This window comes from Papio anubis, chromosome 18 (assembly GCF_008728515.1).
Source record: "Papio anubis isolate 15944 chromosome 18, Panubis1.0, whole genome shotgun sequence".
NCBI classification, from domain to species: domain Eukaryota; kingdom Metazoa; phylum Chordata; class Mammalia; order Primates; family Cercopithecidae; genus Papio; species Papio anubis.
This window is the reverse complement of record NC_044993.1, coordinates 43,182,830-43,205,803: the sequence shown is the minus strand read 5'-3', so window position 1 is coordinate 43,205,803 and position 22,974 is coordinate 43,182,830. Positions and strand designations below refer to the sequence as shown.

Genomic DNA, 22,974 nt, shown 5'->3' with positions numbered 1-22,974 from the left:
TTTACTAGAGACAGGGTTTCACCACGTTGGCCAGGCTGGTCTCAAACTCCTGATCTCAGATGATCCACCCACCTCGGCCTCCCAAAGTGCTAGGATTACAAGTATGAGCCACCACACCCAGCCCTGCCCTAGCCTCTTGAGTAGGTAGGACTACAGGCATGTACCACCACATCTGGCTAATTTTTAAATTTTCTTTTCTTTTTTTTAGACGGAGTTTCACTCTTGCCCAGGTTGAAGTGCAATGGCGTGATCTTGGCTCACTGCAACCTCTGCATCCCGGGTTCAAGTGATTCTCCTGCCTCAGTCTCCCGAGTAGCTGGGACTATAGGCATGCGCCACCACGCCCAGCTAATTTTGTATTTTTAGTAGAGACGGGGTTTCTCCGTGTTGGTCAGGCTGGTCTCGAACTCTGACCTTAGGTGAACCGCCTGCCTCGCCCTCCCAAAGTGCTGGGATTACAGGTGTGAGTCACCACAATCGGCCTTTTTATTTTTTAATAGAGATTGGGTCTTGCTATGTTACCCAGGCTGGGTGAATTCAACTTAAAAAACAATTCTACATATAAGTGAAGTCATGCAATATTTGCCTTTCCGTGTTTGGCTTATTTCACTTAGAATAATGTCCTCCAGATTAATCCCTATTGTCATAAATGGCAAGATTTTCTTCATTTCTATAGCCGAATATTATTCTACTATGTAGAGAATGTATGTACATATATATATACACACACACATACACGTATATACACACACATATATACAAAACACAATGTCTTTACTCATCTATCGATGGACACTAAGGTTGTTTCCGTATCTCAGCCATTGTGAATAATGCTGCAATGAACATGGGAGTGCAGGTATCTCTTTGAGATACTGATTTCCTTTCCTTTGAATACATAACCAGATGTGGGACTGCAGGGTCACATGGTAGTTCTAGTTTCAGTTTTTTGAGGAACCTCCATACCGTTTTCCATAATGGCTATACTAATTTATATTCCCATCAATAATAAACAGGGTTCCCATTTCTCTACATCCTTGCCAACACTTGATTTTCTGTCCTTTTGGTAACAGTTATTCTGACAGATATGCGGTAATATCTCATAGTGGTTTTGATTTGCATTTTCCTGATAAATGATGTCGAACATCTGTTCATATACCAGTTGGCCATCTGTATGTCTCCTTTGGAAAAATGTCTATTCAGATCCTTTGCTCATTTTTAAATCAAGTTATTCATTTGCTTGCTACTGAGTTGCATTCCATATATATTTTGGATACTGACCACTTTTCAGATGTACAGTTTGCAAATATTCTCCCCCATTCCATTGGCTGTCTCTTCACTCTGCTGATTGTTTCCTTTGTTGTACAGAAGCTTTTTAGTTTAATAGACTCCCACTTGCTTATTTTTGCTTTGATTGCCTAGATTTTTGGTTTCACATCCAAAAAATCACTGACCAATGACAAGGAGGTTTTTCCCTATGTTTTCTTCTAGGAGCTTTATGGTTTCAGGTCTTTAATCCATTTTGAGTTCATTATTATATATGGTACAAGATGAGAGTCCAATTCTATTCTTTTGCATGTGGATATCCAACTTTCCCAATACTATTTATTGAAGACACCATCCTTTTCCCCTTTGTGTATTCTTGGTGTCCTTATCAAAGATTAGTTTATTGCACATGTATGGGTTTATTTCTAGACTCTCTATTCTGTTCCATTGGTCTATGTGTCTGTTTTTACGCCAGTACCATATTGGCACACTGTCTTAATTACTATGGCTTTTTAATGTAGGCTGGTTGCTATTTTTATTGTTATATTCACAAATTTCTATCCGTAAATGCTGGTAAAGAGTGAATGATAAGCTGGCCTAATACAAATTGGCCAAAAGTTGCTGTTTCATGCTGGTAGGTCTACTTAATACATCCTTTTTTCTCTATTATGAGAAAATCAAGTCCCTACTGAGGCCGGGTGTGGTGGCTCACACCTACAATCCTAGCACTTGGAGAGGCTGAGGCAGGAGGATCACTTGAGGCCACAAGTTCGAGACCAGCTGATCAACATGGCAAGACCCTGTCTCTACTAAAAATACAAAAATTAGCTGAGCATGGTGGTGCACACCTGTAATCCCAGCTACTTAGAAGGCTGACACACAAGAATCGCTTGAACCCAGGAGGTGGAGGTTGCAGTGAGCCAAGACTGAGCCACTGCACTCCAGCTGGGGGACAGAATGAGACCCTATCTCAAAACAAACAAACAAAATTAAGTTACTGAGGCTGTTCCTTAACATTAACCTGACTGTCCAACTTTCAGGTACATGAGCTTGAGGTATTTTCTTCAAAACTACACCGTGAAGACTCAAGCCATGATTCTGGTTTGAGGAAGAAAAAAGCTCATAAAAAGTTGCCCACAACTCATGATATTATGCAATTATATGCCTTTAGAGAGAAATGACTGCAATGCTAGACCCTCTCCTTAGGTTTTAAAGCTAACCTGAATTAGAACTTAGGAAACAGTTTCAGCATAAATTCACACTGCTTTAATCTTGCATTTCTAAGTGCTTTTTATGTGATCCCTCATTTAGTATGTGATCCACCAACATCACCATTAGGAACACTTAGCACAGGATAAGTAACAAATACAGAGTTGCCAAAAATGGGATTTTATTATACCACTGTCTATTTTTGTATGTTTGAAATTTTTAATAACATAAAACAAACACACACACACTCAGAGTAATGAAAAAGGAAAAAAGTGCCTAAATACTTAAAAGTAAACTCACCACTTTAGAATTCTCTTTGTATCGAAAAGCCAGCTGGTAAGCTGCAAATACCAATGGTGGCAATGTGAAGCGAATCCGCTGATTTCCACCAGCTCCAAAATGTTTTCGTGCTGTGTTCAAAATCTGACCCAAAAGCATTAAAGAAAAAAAATTTCCAAACTATGATTAATCATTTGTGAAATAAATGTGGGCTCTAATCATCATTGCTAACATTTTGTGAATATATACAATGTACCATAGTTTATGGTAGGCAATTTATATATTTCTTATCTCCTCAAGTTATCACAACAATTCAGAGACAGATACAATTCCATTTCACAAATGGGGAAGTATGAGTTTCAGAGAGGTTGTATAACCTGCCCAAGGTAGTGAGTTAGAAGCAAAGATATATTTAAATATATTTTCATATACACACATGCAAAGTATGCTGCATTGATAAAGAATGTAGGCTCTGGCCAGATGTGGTGACTCATGTGTGTAATCCCAGCACTTTGGGAGGCCAAAGGTGGACAGATAACTTGAGGTCAGTAGTTCGAGACCAACCTGGCCAACATAGGTAAACCCCGTCTCTACTGAAAATACAAAAATTAGCTGGGCATGGTGGCGTACACCTGTAATCTCAGCTACTCGGGAGGCTGAGGCAGGAGAATTGCTTGAACCCAGGAGATGGAGGTTGCAGTAGGCTGGGATCATGCCACTGCACTCCAGCCTGGGTGACAGAGCAAGATTCCATCTCAAAAAAAAAAGAGAAAAAAAGAAGGCTGTGAAGACACTCAGAGACTCACATTTAAAAGTAAATCCTAATACTTGTTACATGTGTGGCTTTGGGCAAATTATTTACCTTCTCTTAGCCACAAGTTTCTGTAAACTCCTAGGGTTGTTGGGAAGATCAAGTGACACGTGAGGTTTCACCACTACTTAGCACAAGGCATACGCTCAGTAATATTAACTATTACTATGATACAAAACAACTATATGCATATTACTGGTACATCATACCTCCTCATTCCAAAAAATATTAAGACTGAAAAGGCTTATATACTTTAAAAGAGCTACTTGTGAAATATTCCATGAATTCTGTGTTTTTCTTGGATTTTTTTTCTGAAATGGTACAACATATAGCCAATTCAGAAAAATTACAAGAAAAAGAGTTTATAAAATGTTTTTAATATGTGTGACACAATGACATTCAGATTTTGTGAAATTCCTGATATGGCAGATGAATAAGAGAATGCATTTTCCCTCGGGCAGTCAGAGCTAATGACCCTATTATTAAAGATCGTTATACATGGGAATAACCAATCAGCCACATGCAGAAGGCATACTTTTTTTTGAGACAGAGTTTCACTCTTGTTGCCCAGGCTGGAGTGCAATGGCGTGATATCCACTCACTGCAACCTCCACCTCCCAGGTTCAAGTGATTCTCCTGCCTCAGTCTCCCAAGCAGGTGGGATTACAGGTGCCTACCACCATGCCTGGCTAGTTTTTTGTATTTTTAGTAGAGATGGGGTTTCACTGTGTTGGCCACGCTGGTCTTGAACTCCAGATCTCAGGTGATCCATTCACCTCAGTCTCCTAAAGTGCTAGGATTATAGGTGCGAGCCACCATGCCCAGCAGGAAGGCATACTTTCTAACTACTACATTTGGTATGCAATAGAAAATGAAAACACACAGACACACACAATCTCACACAGAAACTTAAGGGAAACAGTTAAAATACTCAGTCACTCTGTACAGATGACATAGCTCACAGAGCACAATACCACAGTCCTGGAATGTTTGCCACTAAGCCAAGACAAAGACCATCACACTATCAACAGCAGTCAGCCTCTTATTTCACACTGATTATGAAGAAGTACAGGAGTGTCAACTACAATGAAGAAAGTCAACAGAAAGAGATAAAACAGTCAGGACATCCTCAAGCAAATGTCTTTTTCATCATAGCAGCCTAACAGCCTTATGCATCCAAGAATGGTTAAACTACTTTGCCCAAACAATAATTAAGCAGCCAACCGTGCTAACCCTTCACTAAAATAAATTCTCTATCTAGTATCGATCACTGATACCCCTACTCAGGCAACATGCTTTATCCATTTCACAAAGTTTCCCTGTGGACTAATAATAAAGAGAACCTCATGTGATTGTTCTTCATCAGAAAAAAAAAAGTCAAGAAAAAGGCAAAATGAATTTTAAAACCTCTCATCAAAAAACAAAAACGCACATTTTCAATGTGACAAATATAATTTATACTTGCAAATTTGGAAAAGTAAAATTAAATGTAAGAATTGTATTTCTTATAAAGTTTATTATAAGCAATACATAGTTCAGAAAAAAATCAACATGGAATAATTATGGGCACTCAAGTAAAATAAGAGACTTTTTTGTAATTCTCAGATAGTCTTCAAAAGAAATCAGAGCAACTGAATTGTTACTCACATGCTCCAGAAGTTTACAATTATGTTTATATATAAAGTAAAAGCCCACAGATGCTATGAATCTCTTTTTTTTTTTTTGAGACAGAGTCTCGCTCTGCTGCCCAGACTGGAGTGCAGTGGCGCAATCTCAGCTCACTGCAACCTCCGCCTCCCGGGTTCAAGTCAATTTTTGATTCAGTTGCAATTCCTTCAAAACCGTCTAAGACCAGAAGGTGAATTAAACCATTTTAAGCACTTCAACATGTGATTTCACTAGGAGCTGATACAGGGATATACTAAGAGTAAACTCATACCAAGTACTGCTGGTCAGGGTCCTCAGAGCGCAGCAGATGAATGAAGCGGCCCACAAGGCTCTGCTCATCAGCAAAGTCTTCTGGATCAGGGTCCTCTACAGGCTGATCTGGCTGATCTTGAATCAATGTGGATACCAAATTCATGATGGAATCCACCTGTAACATGTGAGGCACAAGAAACCCACTGACGTGAAACCATTGGCATATAAAGCCACTGTCAAAAGTGTTTCTAGTTATAAAATTACAATACAGTATCAACAAGATATTCCTTTTTTTGGTTAGAAAGTCGATACACATGTATGTCATACACACATATACAGACAAAAGTCTGGAAAGATATGCACAAAATGTTAATTAACAGTGGTTATTCTCTATCTGGTGGAATTATAAATGTTTTATGATTCTTTATACATCTCCAATTTTCTAATTTATATAATGAATAAGTTACTTGTACATTTTCTTTAGTATTGAATTACCCTCCCCTCCCATCTCAGGTATCTAGGTCCATAGTCTAAAATTGTAACACTGTTGCCCTAAAATAGCATGGAGGTATTCTCTTACCTGCTCTTGAGAGACAATTTCTGTGTTATAATCCAGAACATTACTAAGCACATAACAACTCATGCTCTTTCTGGACTCATAGTCAAAGTACTCAAAGAGTGGGTGAAAATGTTTTAATTTCAAGACTGTTAAAATATTGTTGTAAGTGTCAACTGGTATTTTCAAAAGTCTGGTGAGTTCCTTTGAAACTGCACTACTGGTAGCAATACTACAAAAAGAAAAACAGAAGTCTTAATGAACAAAATTAACTTTCTCTATACACAAATAGCACTTGTTCTGTAAGAATTTGAAATTTTTCATTACACATTAAAAGAAATGGGTCAGGTGAATCATACCACCACAGAAGACTGTAACAACCTCCTTTCAAGAGGATAAAAAATGCCTATCTAAACATAAATATATATATTCATCTATTATTTTTCTGTTGATACAAAACTAGAAACAGTTTCCAACTCATGAACAGATGGTATAGCTGGAGTTAAGATGACTGTCTAGAATTCGATGACATTTCTAAGGGAAGTATTTTAAGTGGTAGTTTGGTTCCCAGGGGGCAGCCAACAAGTATTGTATATTCACGATGAAAATAAATAGGAAAAAAAATCCATGCAAAACCAGCAATTTGACACAATAAAAAAATATATAAACTATTTCTTCTGCATTAGATGTTGGTGATTAAGGAAAAGCAGGCTGACTGACTTAGGTAGTGGTTAGTAAAAGCATTCTGTAGATACTGAGGCATATTGGGGTATTTATTACAACCTCTTTAGAGGTTGTTATTTCCAATGATTTTGTCTATTTTTACTTTAAAATTCACTTGGGGAGAAAGACATAGATACATCATTTAGTTTTTTTATTTAAATTTTTTTAATTTTTAATTTTATTTTTTATTAGAGACAGGGTCTCGCTCTGTTGCCCAGGCTGTTCTCAAACTCCTGGGCTCAAGTGATTCTCCCAATTCAGCCTCCTGAATAGCTGGGATGACAGGTGCAAGCCACCACACCTGGCACATCATTTAATTTTCGCTCATACTTATTCCATATCTGAACTTGTTTTCCGTTCGCACACACACAAAACCAAAATGACCAAAAGAAAAAGGGTAACACAAACAGAGGAAAAAAAGAGTAAATTTTCTTGACGCAGGTAAACCACTAGAAGGGAGATAGAAAGGAGGAACATGACATGAGGTAAAATTCTCAAGAATATGGGCAGGGGAGGCAGGCCTGGCTTGAACCAAGTCCAGAGCAGTGGGGAATGGGGCAGGAAGGGAACTGCGGGGGAAGGTAACAGGATCCGAGCTGCCCACAGTGGCCACTACAGGACGCCACAGGTCTAGGACAGAACAGCTGAGGAGGCTTCAAGTTGGAAACAGGACTGTTCATACTTCCTTGAAGGTATCAAAATCAAAGCTCAAAATAGAAAAGATATTTAAACCAATTTAATTCTGCACCTTAAATATACATACACCCTTCATTTTTCACCATGTGCTCATTCGTAGGAAAACACCTCTTATGGAAATAAATACTGCCTGAGAAAGTTTCCTTACCAGTTTAGGAACTCATTCACATACAGCAAGCTCCTCCAACCCGCAGCCCACAGGCTGCATGCAGCCCAGCATGGCTTTGAATGCAGCCCAACACAAATTTGTAAGCCTTCTTAAAACATTATCAGTTTTTTGCAACTTTTTTTAAAGCTCATCAGCTATTGTTAGTGATAGTGTATTTTATGTGAGACCCAAGAAAATGTTTCTTCCAATGTGGCCCAGGGAAGCCAAAAGACTGGATGCCCCTGATACACAGAAAGGGATCCAAATTGGAGTCACTGGTCCCTGAAGACTGCCTATGGTCCATAGGTACCACAATTTCATTAATATACACAACCAAGTAATTGGTCACCACTTTCTGCCCCTAGTAGTGCTAAGCATGACAATCTTAATGCATGATTAAAACAAAACAAATGCCAGCATTTCAAAAAACAATTGAGAAAGAAAATCAAATCTAGGAAAAAAGTGTCTTTATGAGGATTTTTACAAAAATGTAACTGACTTACTGTTCAAGGTTGAGCTTATTGAATATCTCCACTGTTGTTTCTAGAACTTTATCAACATAGTCCACACGATCAGGGTAACATTTCATGGCAAGATTAATGAGAGAGACTTGTAAAGATACAACATCCTCTGAAGGCATGTCTTGTCTAGACTGGAATGTTTAGAAAACCATACAATTTATTTTAAACAATTGTAAAAGGAAGGCAGAGAAGTTTCAAAATTTTGAGAACTTAGAAGAAATGCTACACAAACCTGTATCACTGTAGCCACCTGCTGTGAAAATATATCAAAAAGTTTAATATCTGCTGGGATTCCAGGTCCATCTTCACGGTGAGCAAATAAAGCTAATCTAAAAAAAAAAACAAAACCCCTTTATTTTAAAAGATACAGGGTTTGGGTAGTGAGATCATGGATGACATCTTATTCTTTATTGCTTTTCTATATTTTGTATGAGCCCAAAAGGCTTGTTTTTTTAGACAGAGTCTCACTCTGTCGGCTAGGCTGGAGTGCAGTTGTGTACTCTCAGCTCAATGAAACCTCCACCTGCTGGGCTCAAGCTATCCTCCTCCCACCTAGGCCTCCTGAGTAGCTGGGGCTAACAGCATGTGCAACCACGCCCAGCTAATTTTTGTGCTTTCTGTAGTGATAGGGTTTCACCATGTTGCCCAGGGTGGTACTAACCTGGACTCCAGCAAGCCTCCCTCCTTGGCCTCCCAAAGTGCTGGGATTACAGATGTGAGCCACTGCACCCGGCCTCCTCAATTCATTTTTAACTAAACAGTTTTGCCAGTGCAACCTTTTTTCTTCAGCATTCTTATTTCATACTATACTAAGTAGATTTTCAACAAGATAATTCTCTCAAACTCTTTGAAGCATAATTAAGTAGATATGGACAGAAATGCATTAAAGTGACAAATGTATTCAACAACCATGATTCAAATAAATAATCTTTAAAAAATAAAAGTACATAGACTATTTTAAGATACTGCATTTTTACTAAAGTTTGAAATACAACTAAGTCTAAAATTCATAAAATTAACTTTTATTTCCCTCATCTTAAATTACTCAAAATAATGTCTGTTTCATTATCATTATCTGTTTGTCACAGTCACAACTACATCCACATTTTGTTATGCCCAGAAGCATCACTACTGATAGAGATGGGTAAGTGACATTACAGGCAACACAGGAAAATCCAGTTACTAGCTTCCTTTAAGAGGGGGCCCAATCAGTATGGAGTTTTTGCTGCCCAGGATTGAGCTGATAATTTGGAAAATTTTGTAATCTGAATTCTCAGACTTTAAAATGAATAACTTAGTTTTTCAAAAAACATACAAAAGGTATCTGCAGAAATAAATCTTCACTTAGGTTTCTGGTTTCATGACAATGCTTACAAGTAGTGGGACAGACATTCTGTACTACTACACAACATGGCTGCAAAAAAGTCACCCATTGGCCAAACACAGTGGCTCACATCTGTAATCCCAGCACTTCAGGAAGCGGAGGCAGGCTGATCATTTGAGCTCAGGAGTTTGAGACCAGCCTGGCCAACCTGGCAAAACCCTGTGTCTACTAAAAATACAAAAATTAGCCAGGCATGGTGGTGCATGTCTGTAATCCCAGCTACTCGGGAAGCTGAGACACTAGAACCCCTTGAACCCAGGAGTTGGAAGTTGCAGTGAGCCAAGATAGCACCACTGCACTCTAGCTTGGGTGACGGAGTGGGACTCTGTCTAAAAAAAAAAAAAAACTAAGAAAATAAAACTTAAAGTGGATGTACTAAACATATTTGATACTTAAAATTTTTTCTTTAAGAAAATGTGGGCCGGGCGCGGTGGCTCAAGCCTGTAATCCCAGCATTTTGGGAGGCCAAGACAGGTGGATCACGAGGTCAGGAGATGGAGACCATCCTGGCTAACATGGTGAAACCCCATCTCTACTAAAAAATACAGAAAACTAGCTGGGCAAGGTGGCGGGCGCCTGTAGTCCCAGCTACTCGGGAGGCTGAGGCAGGAGAATGGCGTGAACCTGGGAGGCGGAGCATGCAGTGAGCTGAGATCTGGCCACTGCACTCCAGCCTGGGAGACAGAGAGAGAGACTCCGTCTCAAAAAAAAAAAAAAAAAGAAAACCTGATGATAGAGTGATTACTTGAACATTTCCAATCATCTGTATCTTATGGCTACTCTAAACCAAATGAGTTCCCACTGCAAGATACTTACATCACAGTAAAAAACAAATTTTGTTCTTCAATATGATCTCTGGATTTGTACAATTTAAAAAAAAAGTCTGCACAACGCCTTTAAATGTCAATTAAACACATAGAATAAACATCTTATCTTCATGTCTCCTGCACATTTAAGTTAAGCCTCTTTCGTGTCTAACCAAGGCAAGTACCTAGTACTCATACTCACAAAGCTACACTATTTATAGTATAATTAAATTAAGATCATTGGTATGATAAAGATGTAACAGACACAAATAATTCAAAAAATGTTTAAAATTCATTATTGTCAAGTCCGAGCATGTATCCTCCAGTGTTGGAAGGTCTTACCTATCAATTAAAGCAATGATTATGTTTTTCACATTTACATTCTGGTGTAACTCAGCACAGGCCCGAAGAAAAGGATTCAAAGTCTGGAGGTGAAATTCATCAGGGAAAACCTGAAAATCAAATGATCAATACAAGTAAAAGTATTTCACATAATATTCTGAACTCATATGGTAAAGTTCACATTTGTGGGGAAAAAAACACTGTAATCTTATACAACTAAATTTGAACACATTACTTCTGAACCTCTCTACTAAACATAAGCTCAGACAGAAATATTCCAATAAACAAAGTGCACCTACAATTAAACTAAAGCTAGCTACAGAGACCAAGAAAACTCAGATGACTCATTCCTACAGTTTGGAGGAAAACAAACCACATTGATGCAAAGAACAAGTTATAAGTCGGAAACAGAAAATCCCTGTTTTTAAATTATTTTTAGAAGAAGCAAGATTACATGAAAAAAAAATTTTTTTTAATTATTTTAAGTTTTTATAGAAATGGCATCTTGCTATGTTGCCCAGGCTGGTTTTGAACTCCTGGCCTCAAGAGATCCTCCCACCTTGAACTCAGAAAGTGCTGGGATTACAGGTGTGAGTCACCACACCCATCAAGGAAAATTCTTTATTCAGGAAAGCTTATTTCCTATTCCTTCAAAATTTTTTCAAAACAAACTTAACGAAAGATAAAATAGGTCATTTTTAAAAAATGACGTGTTCCCACCTACCTGAATAATACACTCCATGAGATATTCTTGAGCCAAAGCATCCCTACAGTTTACAACTTGCTCCAATATGCCAGTCAAAACAATCTAAAAGAGAAAAAAACACACATAAGGGTTAAAATCTGTTTTCAAACTCTTAAGCTATTCCTCTAGCAACACATTTGAACTACTAACTTGAAAATCATATTTGAGATTTTTCTCATCAAGACTTCACTTCTAATCTTTAAAAGCTATTTTCTTTTTGAGACAAGGTCTTGTTCTGTTGCCCAGGCTGGAGTGCAGTGGCAAAATCTCCACTCGATGCAACGTCCACCTCCTGGGCTCAAGCCATCCTCCCACCTCAAGCCTCCTGAGTAGCTGGGACTACAGGTACATTCCGCCATGCCCAGCTAATTTTGGTAATTTTTGTAGAGATGGGGTCTCTCTATGGTGCTCAGGCTTGTCTCGAACTCCTGGACTCAAGTGATCCATCTGCCTTTGCCTCTCAAAAGTGAGCTTTTTTCTTCATGGCTTGTGCTTGTGCATCCTCAGAAATCTTTGTCTAATCCTAGGTCATAAAGATTTCCTCTGTGTTTTCTTCTAACAGTTTTAGGTTCTATATTTAGGTCTCTGATAGATTTTGTGTTTTTTCTACATGGTATAAGGGATGAGGGTCAAGGTTCAGGGTTTTTTGTTGTTTGCATATAAACATCAAATTGTTCCAGAATCACTTGCTGAAAAGGTTGCCTGTGTACTTTTATCAAAAATAACTGATCATAAATATCTGGGTCTATTTTGGATTGTCTAGTGAGAGATCGGTAAACTGAGCTGCTGCTTGTTTTTACAAATAAAGTTTTACTGGAACACAGCCATGCCCGTTCACTTCCATATTGTCTGTGGCTGCTTTTGCACCATATCTGCAGTGTTAGTAGTTGTAGACCAGGGGTGTCCAATCGTTTGGTTTGAAGAAGAATTAGAAGAATTGTCTTGGGCCACACATAAAATACACTAATAACAGAAGATGAGCTTTAAAAAAAAAAAAAAAAGCAAAAAATCTCATGTTTTAAAGTTTACAAACTTGTGTTGGGCCACGTTCCAAGCTGCCCTGGGCCGCAGGTTGGATAAGCTTGTTGTAAGGCATACGTCTTGCAAAGCCAAAAACCATTTATTATTTGGTCCCTCACAGGTAAAGTTTGCCATTCCCTGTTTTATTCTCCTCCATTGATTTGTGTGTCTATCCTTTTCACCAATACCACACAGGCTCTCACTGTAGCTTTAGAGTAAATCATGAATTCAGATAGTCTGGGTCTTTCAACTTGTTCTTCCTTTTCAGATTTGTTGTAGCTGTTCCAGGTTCTTTGTTTCCTCATATAAACTTCAGAATCAGCTTCTTAATTTCTACAAAAGTCTGCTGGGATTTTGTCTGAGATTACATTGGATCTATAGATCAATTTTTTTTAATGCTATCTTGACAATATTAAGTCTTCCAATCCACAAACATTGCATATATATCTTTCCATTTAAGTCTTCTTCAATAAAAGCCATTTTAAGATGTTTTTCAATGTACTATTACGTAACAAAAATATTCTAATTTTAAAAATCAGATTTCATTTTATCTCAGAACATAAGAAGAGGTAACAAAAAGATATAAACCTGTTTGTAACGTTCCACATTTACACCTTCCAACTGACTGAGGCGCACCAAATTTGTTCCCACTAAAATTCTCAGTTCTTGTCTTTCTCGTTCTCTTTTTTCTCTATCTCGGCTATGTCCCTGATGCTGCATTCGCACCCAGAGTTTGTTCATTTCTGCAAAGTTGAGTAGTACAAAATCCATGGAATCACTGATGTCACCAGTTGTTTCTTCGCTGCAAAGAAACAGAAAAGTCTTTACACAGTATTTACAGAACCAACTTACTACTATCCCTCTCCTTTGTGCATTTCCTACTTATCTCTGTAGTACACGAATGCTTTATAAAAAATCACTTTCAACTTCATTGGCTTAGTGTTAAATTTCAAAGGGAACAGACTCTAGGGTAAAAAGTACCATGGAAAGGACACTATAAATTTAAAGGGCAAATTACTTTCCCCAACTCTGTATCTGGAGTTGGGCCAACTGGACTTGCTCTTATGGCAAATTCCTTAATTCAAAAGGCTAGAAGGATGGACATGGTGGCTCATGTCTGTAATCCAGTGCTTTGGGAGACCAAAGCAGGAAGATCGCTTTAGGCCAGGAGTTTAAAACCTGCCTGGGCAACATAATGAGACCTCACCCCTATAAACCAAAACCAAAAACAAAACGCTAAAAATTTCAACACTTATGGTGTATTGCTAACTACATCATTTTACTGTTGAATATTTTGTTTTTAACTGGAATGTAAGTTTTGTGAGGGAAGAGACCATGGATTTCCTGCTTTATTTTTCTACGTCTCCTAGGATGGAGACTTCGGCAGCTTTCAAAAATTTTTATTGATTGCCTAATTAAATGCTCAAAATGGATAGTCAAAACATAATAAAGCAAATAACTTCATCGATTTCTCTACACTGTTAATTTTTTATCTTTTCTGTACTGTTTAAAAAGAAATTGATGCAGATATATTAAAAACCATTGAATTGTACATCTCAGAAATAAATGATTTTTTTTAAAAAAAACAAAATCTGTTGGAGCAAACTGGAAAAAGATTAAAAATTAAAAAAAGAAAATAAATGAATAAACTTTTTAAAAAAGGAATGAAGTTCTTTAATCTGAGGACCTGTCATGTGAACAGCTTACCCCACTGAAGACCACAGTTGGCTGACCATCTGCCCCTGCTGTGGGATAAAAGTACAGTAGACTTTGATGCTAGAATACTGATTACACAAGAGAAATGAGTGTCTCTGAATGGCTTTTATTATTTCTCTTCTGGAGTTAATAGGTAACTTGTAACAGATAACTCAAATCACTTATATTCCAAGGTAACTAGCAGTCTATAAATTATAAAAACTGATAGACATTAAAGGAACAATTATGAAATCCAGCGGGCTCACACTTTATTATTTCATTACAAATTCAATTTCCAAATATAACCCTCTTAAAAAAATTGTATTTTCAAAGAATATTTAATGTAGTGCAAAAATGCTCAATTACATTAACTGAAAAAAGCAGGTCCTAAAAATCCAAAGATAAAATTTGCATAAGAGGACATTGTAGAGCATGCTACATATACTGAGGAGTTCTATATTACAAAGGAAATCTCTATACAAATGCTACCTAAATGGCTGACTGGGTGGAAGAATTATTCATACCTACTTTCTGTACATGTTTCCACGCTTTTACACATTCTACAATGAAAAAAATGCTGCAACAAAATCAAGAAAGTAAGTCACTTACTCTGTTGGCTCTCCTTCATCAGGTAAGATATTTCTGGTACACTGAAGAAGGTAATTTCGAAGAAACAGACCCCTCAAGGGATGCTGCACACCACGGCACATTTCTACCAAATCTTTCAAAATATCCTTCCTGGACTGAGGAAATGACTTGACATATACAACTCCAACTGTGATCAAAAGGTAACTAGGAGAAGAATGAAGAAATGCTGATTATAAATAAAATATTCAAATCAAGAACTTATTTCCAAACACATTGAACAAAATATTAAATAAAGATAGGAACCATGTTGTTTTCTCCTGCATGACAAGGAAAATATCTGATTTAAAATATAACCACTGATCTCTAAAAATACATACACACACACACTTATACTGTACATACACAACATAGATATTACCTTTAAACATATTAGGAAGAGAACAATTATATTAATTTTTCTAACAGTCAAGACATTAAACAAAATAGCAAGCATGTACATTTTTTCTATTTCTAAAATTCCTCAAATATCTACATAAAACGTAAATCTAGTTACTCTAAAAACAAATAAGAGAGTATCTACCAAAATGTTAATCTCTATTTGTTAAGAAATTACCCTTAAAACTTTTTCTTAAGCTGATAATCATAAAGGACATAACATAAAGTGGGAAATACAGACACAAAAGTCCTCTGATTTGTTATTACTTACAGCCTTGGGATAATGTTTCCAGCATACTGTACAAGTTCATAGAGATCTGCCACTTTCCTTCCTTTAGCAAACTCATCTGTCAGGTAGACCTCCAAGTAGTGCAGTTCATCAGAAATGGCCATATCTTTTAATTATGATTAAGGACTAAAAATAAAGATAAGCCAACCTAAGCAAAACTTTGAAACTTGGTGGAGTCATTGAAACTTGGTGGAGTCATTATTAACTACTGGGCAGGTATCTTAAGTTTTAGTCTTTTAAGAGAGTGTTCAAGTGAAGGCAGAATTTTAGTTGGGCTTTTCTTACTTTAAAATAAGGGTTTTAAAGCATGTGTGGTGAAGCAAAGCAGTAAATATAACGGTTACCTGTCAGACTGTTAATGGGTTTTGAAATGGCAAATGATTAAAATTCCTGTCCATTTGAGGCTGCTGCGTAATAATATCTAAGTATTAAAGAACCAACTGCGTCATAGCCTGAATATCCTCATGAAGGGTCTGAAAATTGAGATGCACCAACAACACACTTAAAGACATTGAGGCATAGGAAAGGAGTACTCTCCAAGTGTTTTTCTCACTTAGCACATCTGCATGGAGGAATGCCATGTGACTCAGATAAGGAAGTAACTCCAGACAAACTTCATAAAGAACAAACAAAATTATCCTTATCAAGAAAAAGGTATGGTCCAAATGTCTTCAACATTCAAAAGATACAAAGTTCATAGTAGCTCTTTGGTGATAACATAGAAGTCCGGAGTTCACCAAGCATATTAGAAGCATGTTTTAGAGCATCCATAAGCTTGTTTTTGTCCTACAGAAATACCAAGAGAATAGATGAGAATGCTTAATTTAAATAAACATTTATCTTGGTTGTACAAACTCCTTACATCAAGGACTTGTTACATAGTTTTAAAAGTGTACAGCACTTAAATGATTTTTAATCACATAAAAAAATCAACTTAGATCAGTTCACTTTGCCGTCCCTACTGAAAAAGAAAAAGATTCATGATACTTAGTACAGTTCACATAGCTAAGACAGCAAGCTTCTTGATAGAATGTTAATCTTTTCAATCTATAGAGACTAGGAAACTAGCTCCATTCATCACATTTTACCTGCAATTAAAAGAACTGGCATACTGATTCAGGCGAAGGAAGATACTATCCTGACATGGCTTTGTCATGGGTTAAAGACTCTTCAGAGCTGTCTGAAATAACTATTCATGTAAGTTTGCTTTCTTCTTACATATTTCAAACCCTTACAATGCCCATATGTTCCACTTAACTCAGAAATGCAAGCAATTCCTTGAGACAGAGGAAACACTATCCATACCCAGGAAGTGGAAGAAACAAGCAATAGCAAAACCATCTTCTCCATTCCAAGATATTTATTTTTCATTCCCAACTTGTTGGGAATGAAACCAATAAAAGATACAAGAGCATATTACTGTGCTTTGGAAAACATAGTAAGACATTTTACAAAGGTAAGACAGCATCATCTTCATCACAGTAATTTATAGCTTGAAGTACCAACCAATTTGGCTCAATTCCTTATCTTTTAATCCAGAGAATCTACAGTATCTACACAGATTATCTCTTACTTTATCTTTTAGAATATGAAAATATATAAATAAGTGTAAGTATAATTTTTAAGCTATCTTCTATAATAAATATATCTATTCAGGAAAGAAATTAAAGTTTTCAAGATATTTAGAAAAAAAGCTGAATAATTCAAATGCAAAGCATTTAAATTCATTCATTCAACAAACATTTACAGAGTACCTGTTATACGTTAAGTACTCCTCAGGTCCGAGGTATAGAACCAAGGAGGCTAGTAATTCTGGTCAGACACTGGTGTGGTAATATTACAGTAATGCGTAAATAAAAGGAAAAGCCTCTTGCTCTTATAAGCATGTATTCTAGTAGGGAAGACAGACAATCCCAAACCAAAAATATACATGTGAGTAAGCAGGGCCTCTTTGTTGAAATTGCTCCACACAGTGCTTGAGGAAGATGAGACTGAAGATAGATGCTGGTGGACAGTGAAGATTAGATTTACCAGAAACAGTTGTGCCACCTAACTCTAGAAAACACTGCACATGCTTCCTTAGGAACACACGAACTCCAACTGTGCCTCCCACATTTCCATTCTTACCAGGCATCTCTTCATTTGGAATGACTGGACCTTTACAGCCTGTATGGCTTCATCCAAGAGCTTTTCCTGCTCATCCTGAGGGGACTGCTGTGTTGTAGGCTGAAAAATAAAAAATTCCACTGATGTCTCGAGCACATTCTTCTAGTAAATATGTTATTTCTATAGTTCTAGCCATAGTCCTTCTCCAAGACTGTCACAAAAGGATCAATCCAGCTCTATACCTCAGACCCATTTACCAATTATTTTGTTTTTTGTTTGTTTTTTTTTTGAGACGGAGTCTCGCTCTATGCCCAGGCTGGAGTGCAGTGGTGCGATCTTGGCTCACTGCAAGCTCCACCTCCCAGGTTCAAGCCATTCTCTTGCCTCAGCCTCCCGAGTAGCTGGGACTACAGGCGGCCACCACCATGCCCGGCTAATTTTTTTTGTATTTTTAGTAGAGATGGGGTTTCACCATGTTAGCCAGGATGGTCTCGATCTCCTGACCTCGTGATCCGCCTGCCTCGACCTCCCAAAGTTCTGGGATTATAGGCATGAGCCACCGCGCCTGGCCCATTTACCAATTATTAACAGCTGCTGCACACAGAGCCATGCCCCATCACTGAAGTTAACAGAATAAGACTGACAAAGGAGAACAGTATGTGTACAGAGAATTGCCTCTCTCTCAGAAACTGACTCAACATTCTTGTAGTAGGCTGACATCAAAGAAACTTGCGGTGGTAGTTCATGGCTGTGTTCTGCTAACACACTCTGAATCAAACCCAGACAAAGCCATCTGACCAATCGAAATCTTGTGATAGGTATAGCCGAAACCAGTCTCTAAAGCCTCTCTTTTCCCCTAGACTACTTATCATCTGCATTTCAGTCTATTCTTAGACAGACTAAGGAACTAGTTTACAAGAACACTGACCAGCCCCTCCTTGGCAATATATAACAAGACTAAACAGCCTAGAAATAAAATAGCCGAAATTGTTAGTGACTTACAGTAGAAAACAATAAAGAGCACTGCCCTCAAATAGCTTACATCATTTCAAATGTACTGATCTACAGCTACAGTGGACAAAATATGTCTAGACACTCTTCTCTTTCCCATCAGCAAAAGTCTGCTTGCAAAATGAATTCAATCTCCCTGCCAAGAAGAATTAACCACTTCTTCAAGTCATATAAACACGGTTTACATCTCCATCACAGCATGCATCACATTATCATTATAAATGATGGTCATTTTTACATCCTTGGGACCCAACACACTGCTTGACACATAATGGGTGCTCCATAAATGTTCACTGCATAAATGAATACACTGGTTTTAGAATGTTTAGATATTTAACAAAAAAATGACTGAATAATTAATGGATGAATAAACAAATTGTGGTACATATATACAATTACAGAATATTATTCAACCATAAAAAGGAATGAAGTATTGCTACATGAACAAACCTAGAAAACATCATGCTTAATGAAAGAAGCTAGACACAAAAAGCCATATGTTGTATGATTCCTCTTAAATGAAATATTCTGTACAGGAACAGAAAGTAGACTGCTGATTACCAGGAGGGAGGCTGAGAGGAATAATTGCTTAATGGGTACTGGGTTTCTTTTGGGGGTGGGGAAAATGTTTTAAAACCAAAGGTGGTGATTGTACAGTATTGTGAGCACACTAAATTGTTCACTTTAAAATCGTTAATTTTACGTTATGTCATTTCACTTTTATTTTTTAAAACAATGACTAAAGACAAAATGCCTCTCACACAATGAATTGAAGAGGTGGAAGGCAAGGACTTACACATCAACCTGCAAGTAAAATCTAGTCTGTTTCATTAACTAAGAAAAGTAAAACAACATTTCATTTTGAGATTAACAAAGAAACGTGAGTCACATAAAACCCACGTCTGAACTAGCATAGTTCAGACGTGGGTTTTCAATTTTTATAAAAAATTTTGTTCTAATTTTGGAAAGAGAAAAATATTAACTGAATAATGAGCAATGCCATGCATCTCCCCTTTTTTTCCCATGACTAACTCTAGTAAACTGAGCTCTGCTGCAAGCACTCTTCCTCAGAAGCACAAACAAATTTCTTTTTTTTTTTTTTTGAGACGGAGTCTCGCTCTGTCGCCCAGGCTGGAGTGCAGTGGCCGGATCTCAGCTCACTGCAAGCTCCACCTCCCGGGTTCATGCCATTCTCCAGCCTCAGCCTCCCGAGTAGCTGGGACTACAGGCGCCCGCCACCTCGCCCAGCTACTTTTTCTGTATTTTTTAGTAGAGACGGGGTTTCACCGTGTTAGCCAGGATGGTCTCGATCTCCTGACCTCGTGATCCGCCCGTCTCAGCCTCCCAAAGTGCTGGGATTACAGGCTTGAGCCACCGCGCCTGGCTAAACAAATTTCAAAGAAAAAGTTAGGTATCTTTTAAACTTCACTTAAAGGGAACATGAATTTATCCCAGCAGAACTATTACCATAAAATGCTAGTTTCAGAGGCAAGGATGACCACCAGCATTTAAAGATTCTGACTTAATGAAATTTACTACTCATCATGGGCTAGTCTTCTCTGAACTTTAGTGAAACCAGGCCATCATTTGGAATATTTTGGCTCCTTACTTCTGGATGCAATAGATTTAATAATAATTTGAATCAATGGATTTCATTAAGTTCAACTGATCCATTTAGAGATAAACAGTGATACATCTGAATTTTTTTTATTTTTCTTTATGATACATCTGGATATTTTAATTAAAAATGACTTACTATAGTGGTAAAATGTACGTAAATTTACCATTTTAACCACATTTAAATGTGCAGTTTGGTGGCATTAAGTACATCCACATTAATACAGTTACCACCATCTATCTCTAAAACTTTTTATCTTTACAAATGCAAATGGAAACTGTAGCCATTAAACTCCCATTCCGATCCCCCAGGCAATCCTACCTTCTTTTCTCTGAGTTTGACTACTCTATATACTTCATATAAGTGAAATCACACAGTATTTTTCCTTTTATGTCTCACTTATTTCACTGACTATAATATCTTCAATGTTCATCCATGTTGCAGTATGTGTCAGAATTTCCCTCCTTTTAAAAACGAAATATTTCATTATATATCTATCTATATATATACACACATACTACATTTTGTTTATCCATTGACATGTAGGTTGTTTCCATCTTTTGGCTGTTGTGTACAATAATTTTTATTGCATAGCAAATGAAACTGTGGCTACAAAGAGGTTACAAACAGTTACAAAAACATTTGTATAGAATGACTAGAAAGATTTAGAGATGTACAAACAAAGGAATGCAATTTTAGGAAAATTCTTCTATTTTGTCTCAACTGGGCTTAAAATAGAAATGTAAATACAAAATGTTGAAGATTACAGAATGACTTATTACAAAGTAAGCTACAAATGAAGACATAAAGCTATAGTAATGCAGTCTATTTTTATATATTACTCATAAAACAGTGTAGTTATGCTAGCAACAGCTATTCTAAGGGCTATTCTTGATGCCTTCCTAGGAAGGGTCACATAGAGCCTTAACCATTATAATATGAACACGCTATCATTAAACACAAGTCAATTAACCAATGTTTCCTCAATCATTAAAGTAGTTTTCCATTTGTAAATGACTGTACTTCACAGCTACAAGGATCAGAAGAAAATGGAAACCCTACAGAATGGGGATCAAATTAACATTTGTGATTAGGCCCATTTTAGCTTGAGACCCACAAACAGCCCTCTCAAGACTACAGTTATAAGGTGCAGAGCAAAGCAAAGGTCATCATGAACTGATCACTTGGAAAACTACTCTCCATTCAAACAATGTGCTTTTGTTTCCTCTTCTATGAAACAGAGATGAGAGCACCCCCACCACTGTTATGAAGAACAAATGAAACCAAAGCTCAAAAGATGCCTACTACTTAGTAATAAGCATTTAATAAGTGCTACAATTATTATTCAGTTTAGATACAAATAATTATCTCCACTTAGGTCAGAAACCTATTGTGGTTCAATCTCCCTGCTCATATGCTGTAGATGTAATCTGACAGTACAACGTAAACCAAATTAACACTCATCTCTTCAAACAAAGATACAGAATATCATGTTAATGAAAGAACTATTTTTAAAATGACAGGGCATACATTGACAACTGAAGTAGAGAGAAATAAGGATGATGAGGGCATAAGAACTTCAAAATGTAATTTGAACACCAAATGGCTCTAACTTCATTTCCAATACATATCCCCAAGAATCCTTTGATGGAGCACACTGAACATTCTGGCTTCATCTATTAGCAATACCTTTTCTTTCCACCTGGAAAATTTCTGTCCACCCTCTTTATAGTCTCAGTTCACGTTACTTCCTGTAGTTCCTCCCAAAATCCCCAGGCAAAACTATCCCTCCATGACCCCAAAGCACTGAGTTGACAATGTTAGTAAAGCAATCCACACACTGCATTACAGTTAAGTTCTACAAGCTTATCTCCCACAGTAGCCTCTTAAGTTCGACATTGGAACCCAGTGCCACAGTCCGTGACACTAAAGGCACACAAGATGTTTGATGAATTGAAGTGGATTCTAGAAGTTTAGGGCTTGGAAGGGCCAAAGGGGCCAACACTTTCTTTCGGATGCAAAAGTGCGACACCAAGAAGACTAAACGACCTGCCTAAATTATAGACAGTGACTGTGAAAGAACGAATACTCAAGTTTCCTTTCCCAGTAAAATTCATGAGGACAAGATTGTGTGTCTGGCTGATTACTCCCAACTGGTTCACCCAACAAAGAATCGGAGTGCGTAATACATCCTCAATTAAGTGTTTTCCATTACAAAACAATATAAATGTCAATCCATAAACGCTGGGAAACACACAAATCCTAAAGTTAAATTTTGCGCCGGTCTTGTTTCAATTCCCAATTGCAAATATTCTGAGAAACAGACAAAAATCACCTTGTAAGGCAATGTTATATGAAAATAGTATTTGTAAAATACTTAATCCTTTCCGGCACTAAGACAGTTAAAGTGAAATCTGTTTCTAGGCTTACAGATTTACAGAAGCCTGTCTACACAGAGTGAGTAAGATAATTAAAGCGGACATACAGTATATACTCAAAAAATTTATTTGCACAGTGCAGGCTATGTCAAACGCTAATAAAATGCAAGTGACAACTTGCCTTTGTGGGAACCAGACACAAAGATTCATATTTTGAGGAAGTTCAAGTTTACCGGCCAACAGCCACACCACGATTTGCTGCCGTCATAGAGGGGCCCTAAGGAGAAGGACTGCTTCCAGCAAGTCAAATACTTGGATTTCATCAACGGAGAGACAAAAGAGCCAAGGTGCGCCCAACGCACAAATGCTAAAGGAAACAATCAGTCTCCTTTCCGACCGTCAGGATTAGAAGACAGCCTGATTCCTTCCAG

At 37.4% G+C, this 22,974-nt stretch overlaps 1 protein-coding gene across 5 annotated transcripts in view; it reads right to left on the bottom strand.

Moving 5' to 3' along the window:
- The window catches only part of VPS35 (VPS35 retromer complex component), a 30,651-nt gene that overhangs the window by 6,798 nt on the left and 879 nt on the right, over nt 1-22,974 (bottom strand). For 2 of the 5 annotated variants that reach the window (XM_031658271.1, XM_031658268.1), the window contains exons 2-13: nt 17,558-17,656; nt 16,120-16,216; nt 15,413-15,536; nt 14,728-14,910; nt 13,012-13,225; nt 11,383-11,466; nt 10,659-10,768; nt 8,359-8,455; nt 8,109-8,257; nt 6,063-6,270; nt 5,502-5,657; nt 2,773-2,895 (exon numbers count right to left, since the gene is read on the bottom strand). In XM_031658271.1, coding sequence (XP_031514131.1) covers nt 2,773-2,895; nt 5,502-5,657; nt 6,063-6,270; nt 8,109-8,257; nt 8,359-8,455; nt 10,659-10,768; nt 11,383-11,466; nt 13,012-13,225; nt 14,728-14,910; nt 15,413-15,536; nt 16,120-16,216; nt 17,558-17,572 — 1,560 coding nt within the window. In that variant the 5' untranslated portion in view covers nt 17,573-17,656. Of the gene's footprint in view, nt 1-2,772; nt 2,896-5,501; nt 5,658-6,062; nt 6,271-8,108; nt 8,258-8,358; nt 8,456-10,658; nt 10,769-11,382; nt 11,467-13,011; nt 13,226-14,727; nt 14,911-15,412; nt 15,537-16,119; nt 16,217-17,557; nt 17,657-22,724; nt 22,894-22,974 lie in introns of those variants that run through there. The other 3 variants (XM_031658267.1, XM_031658270.1, XM_031658269.1) reach the window with 3 other exon arrangements.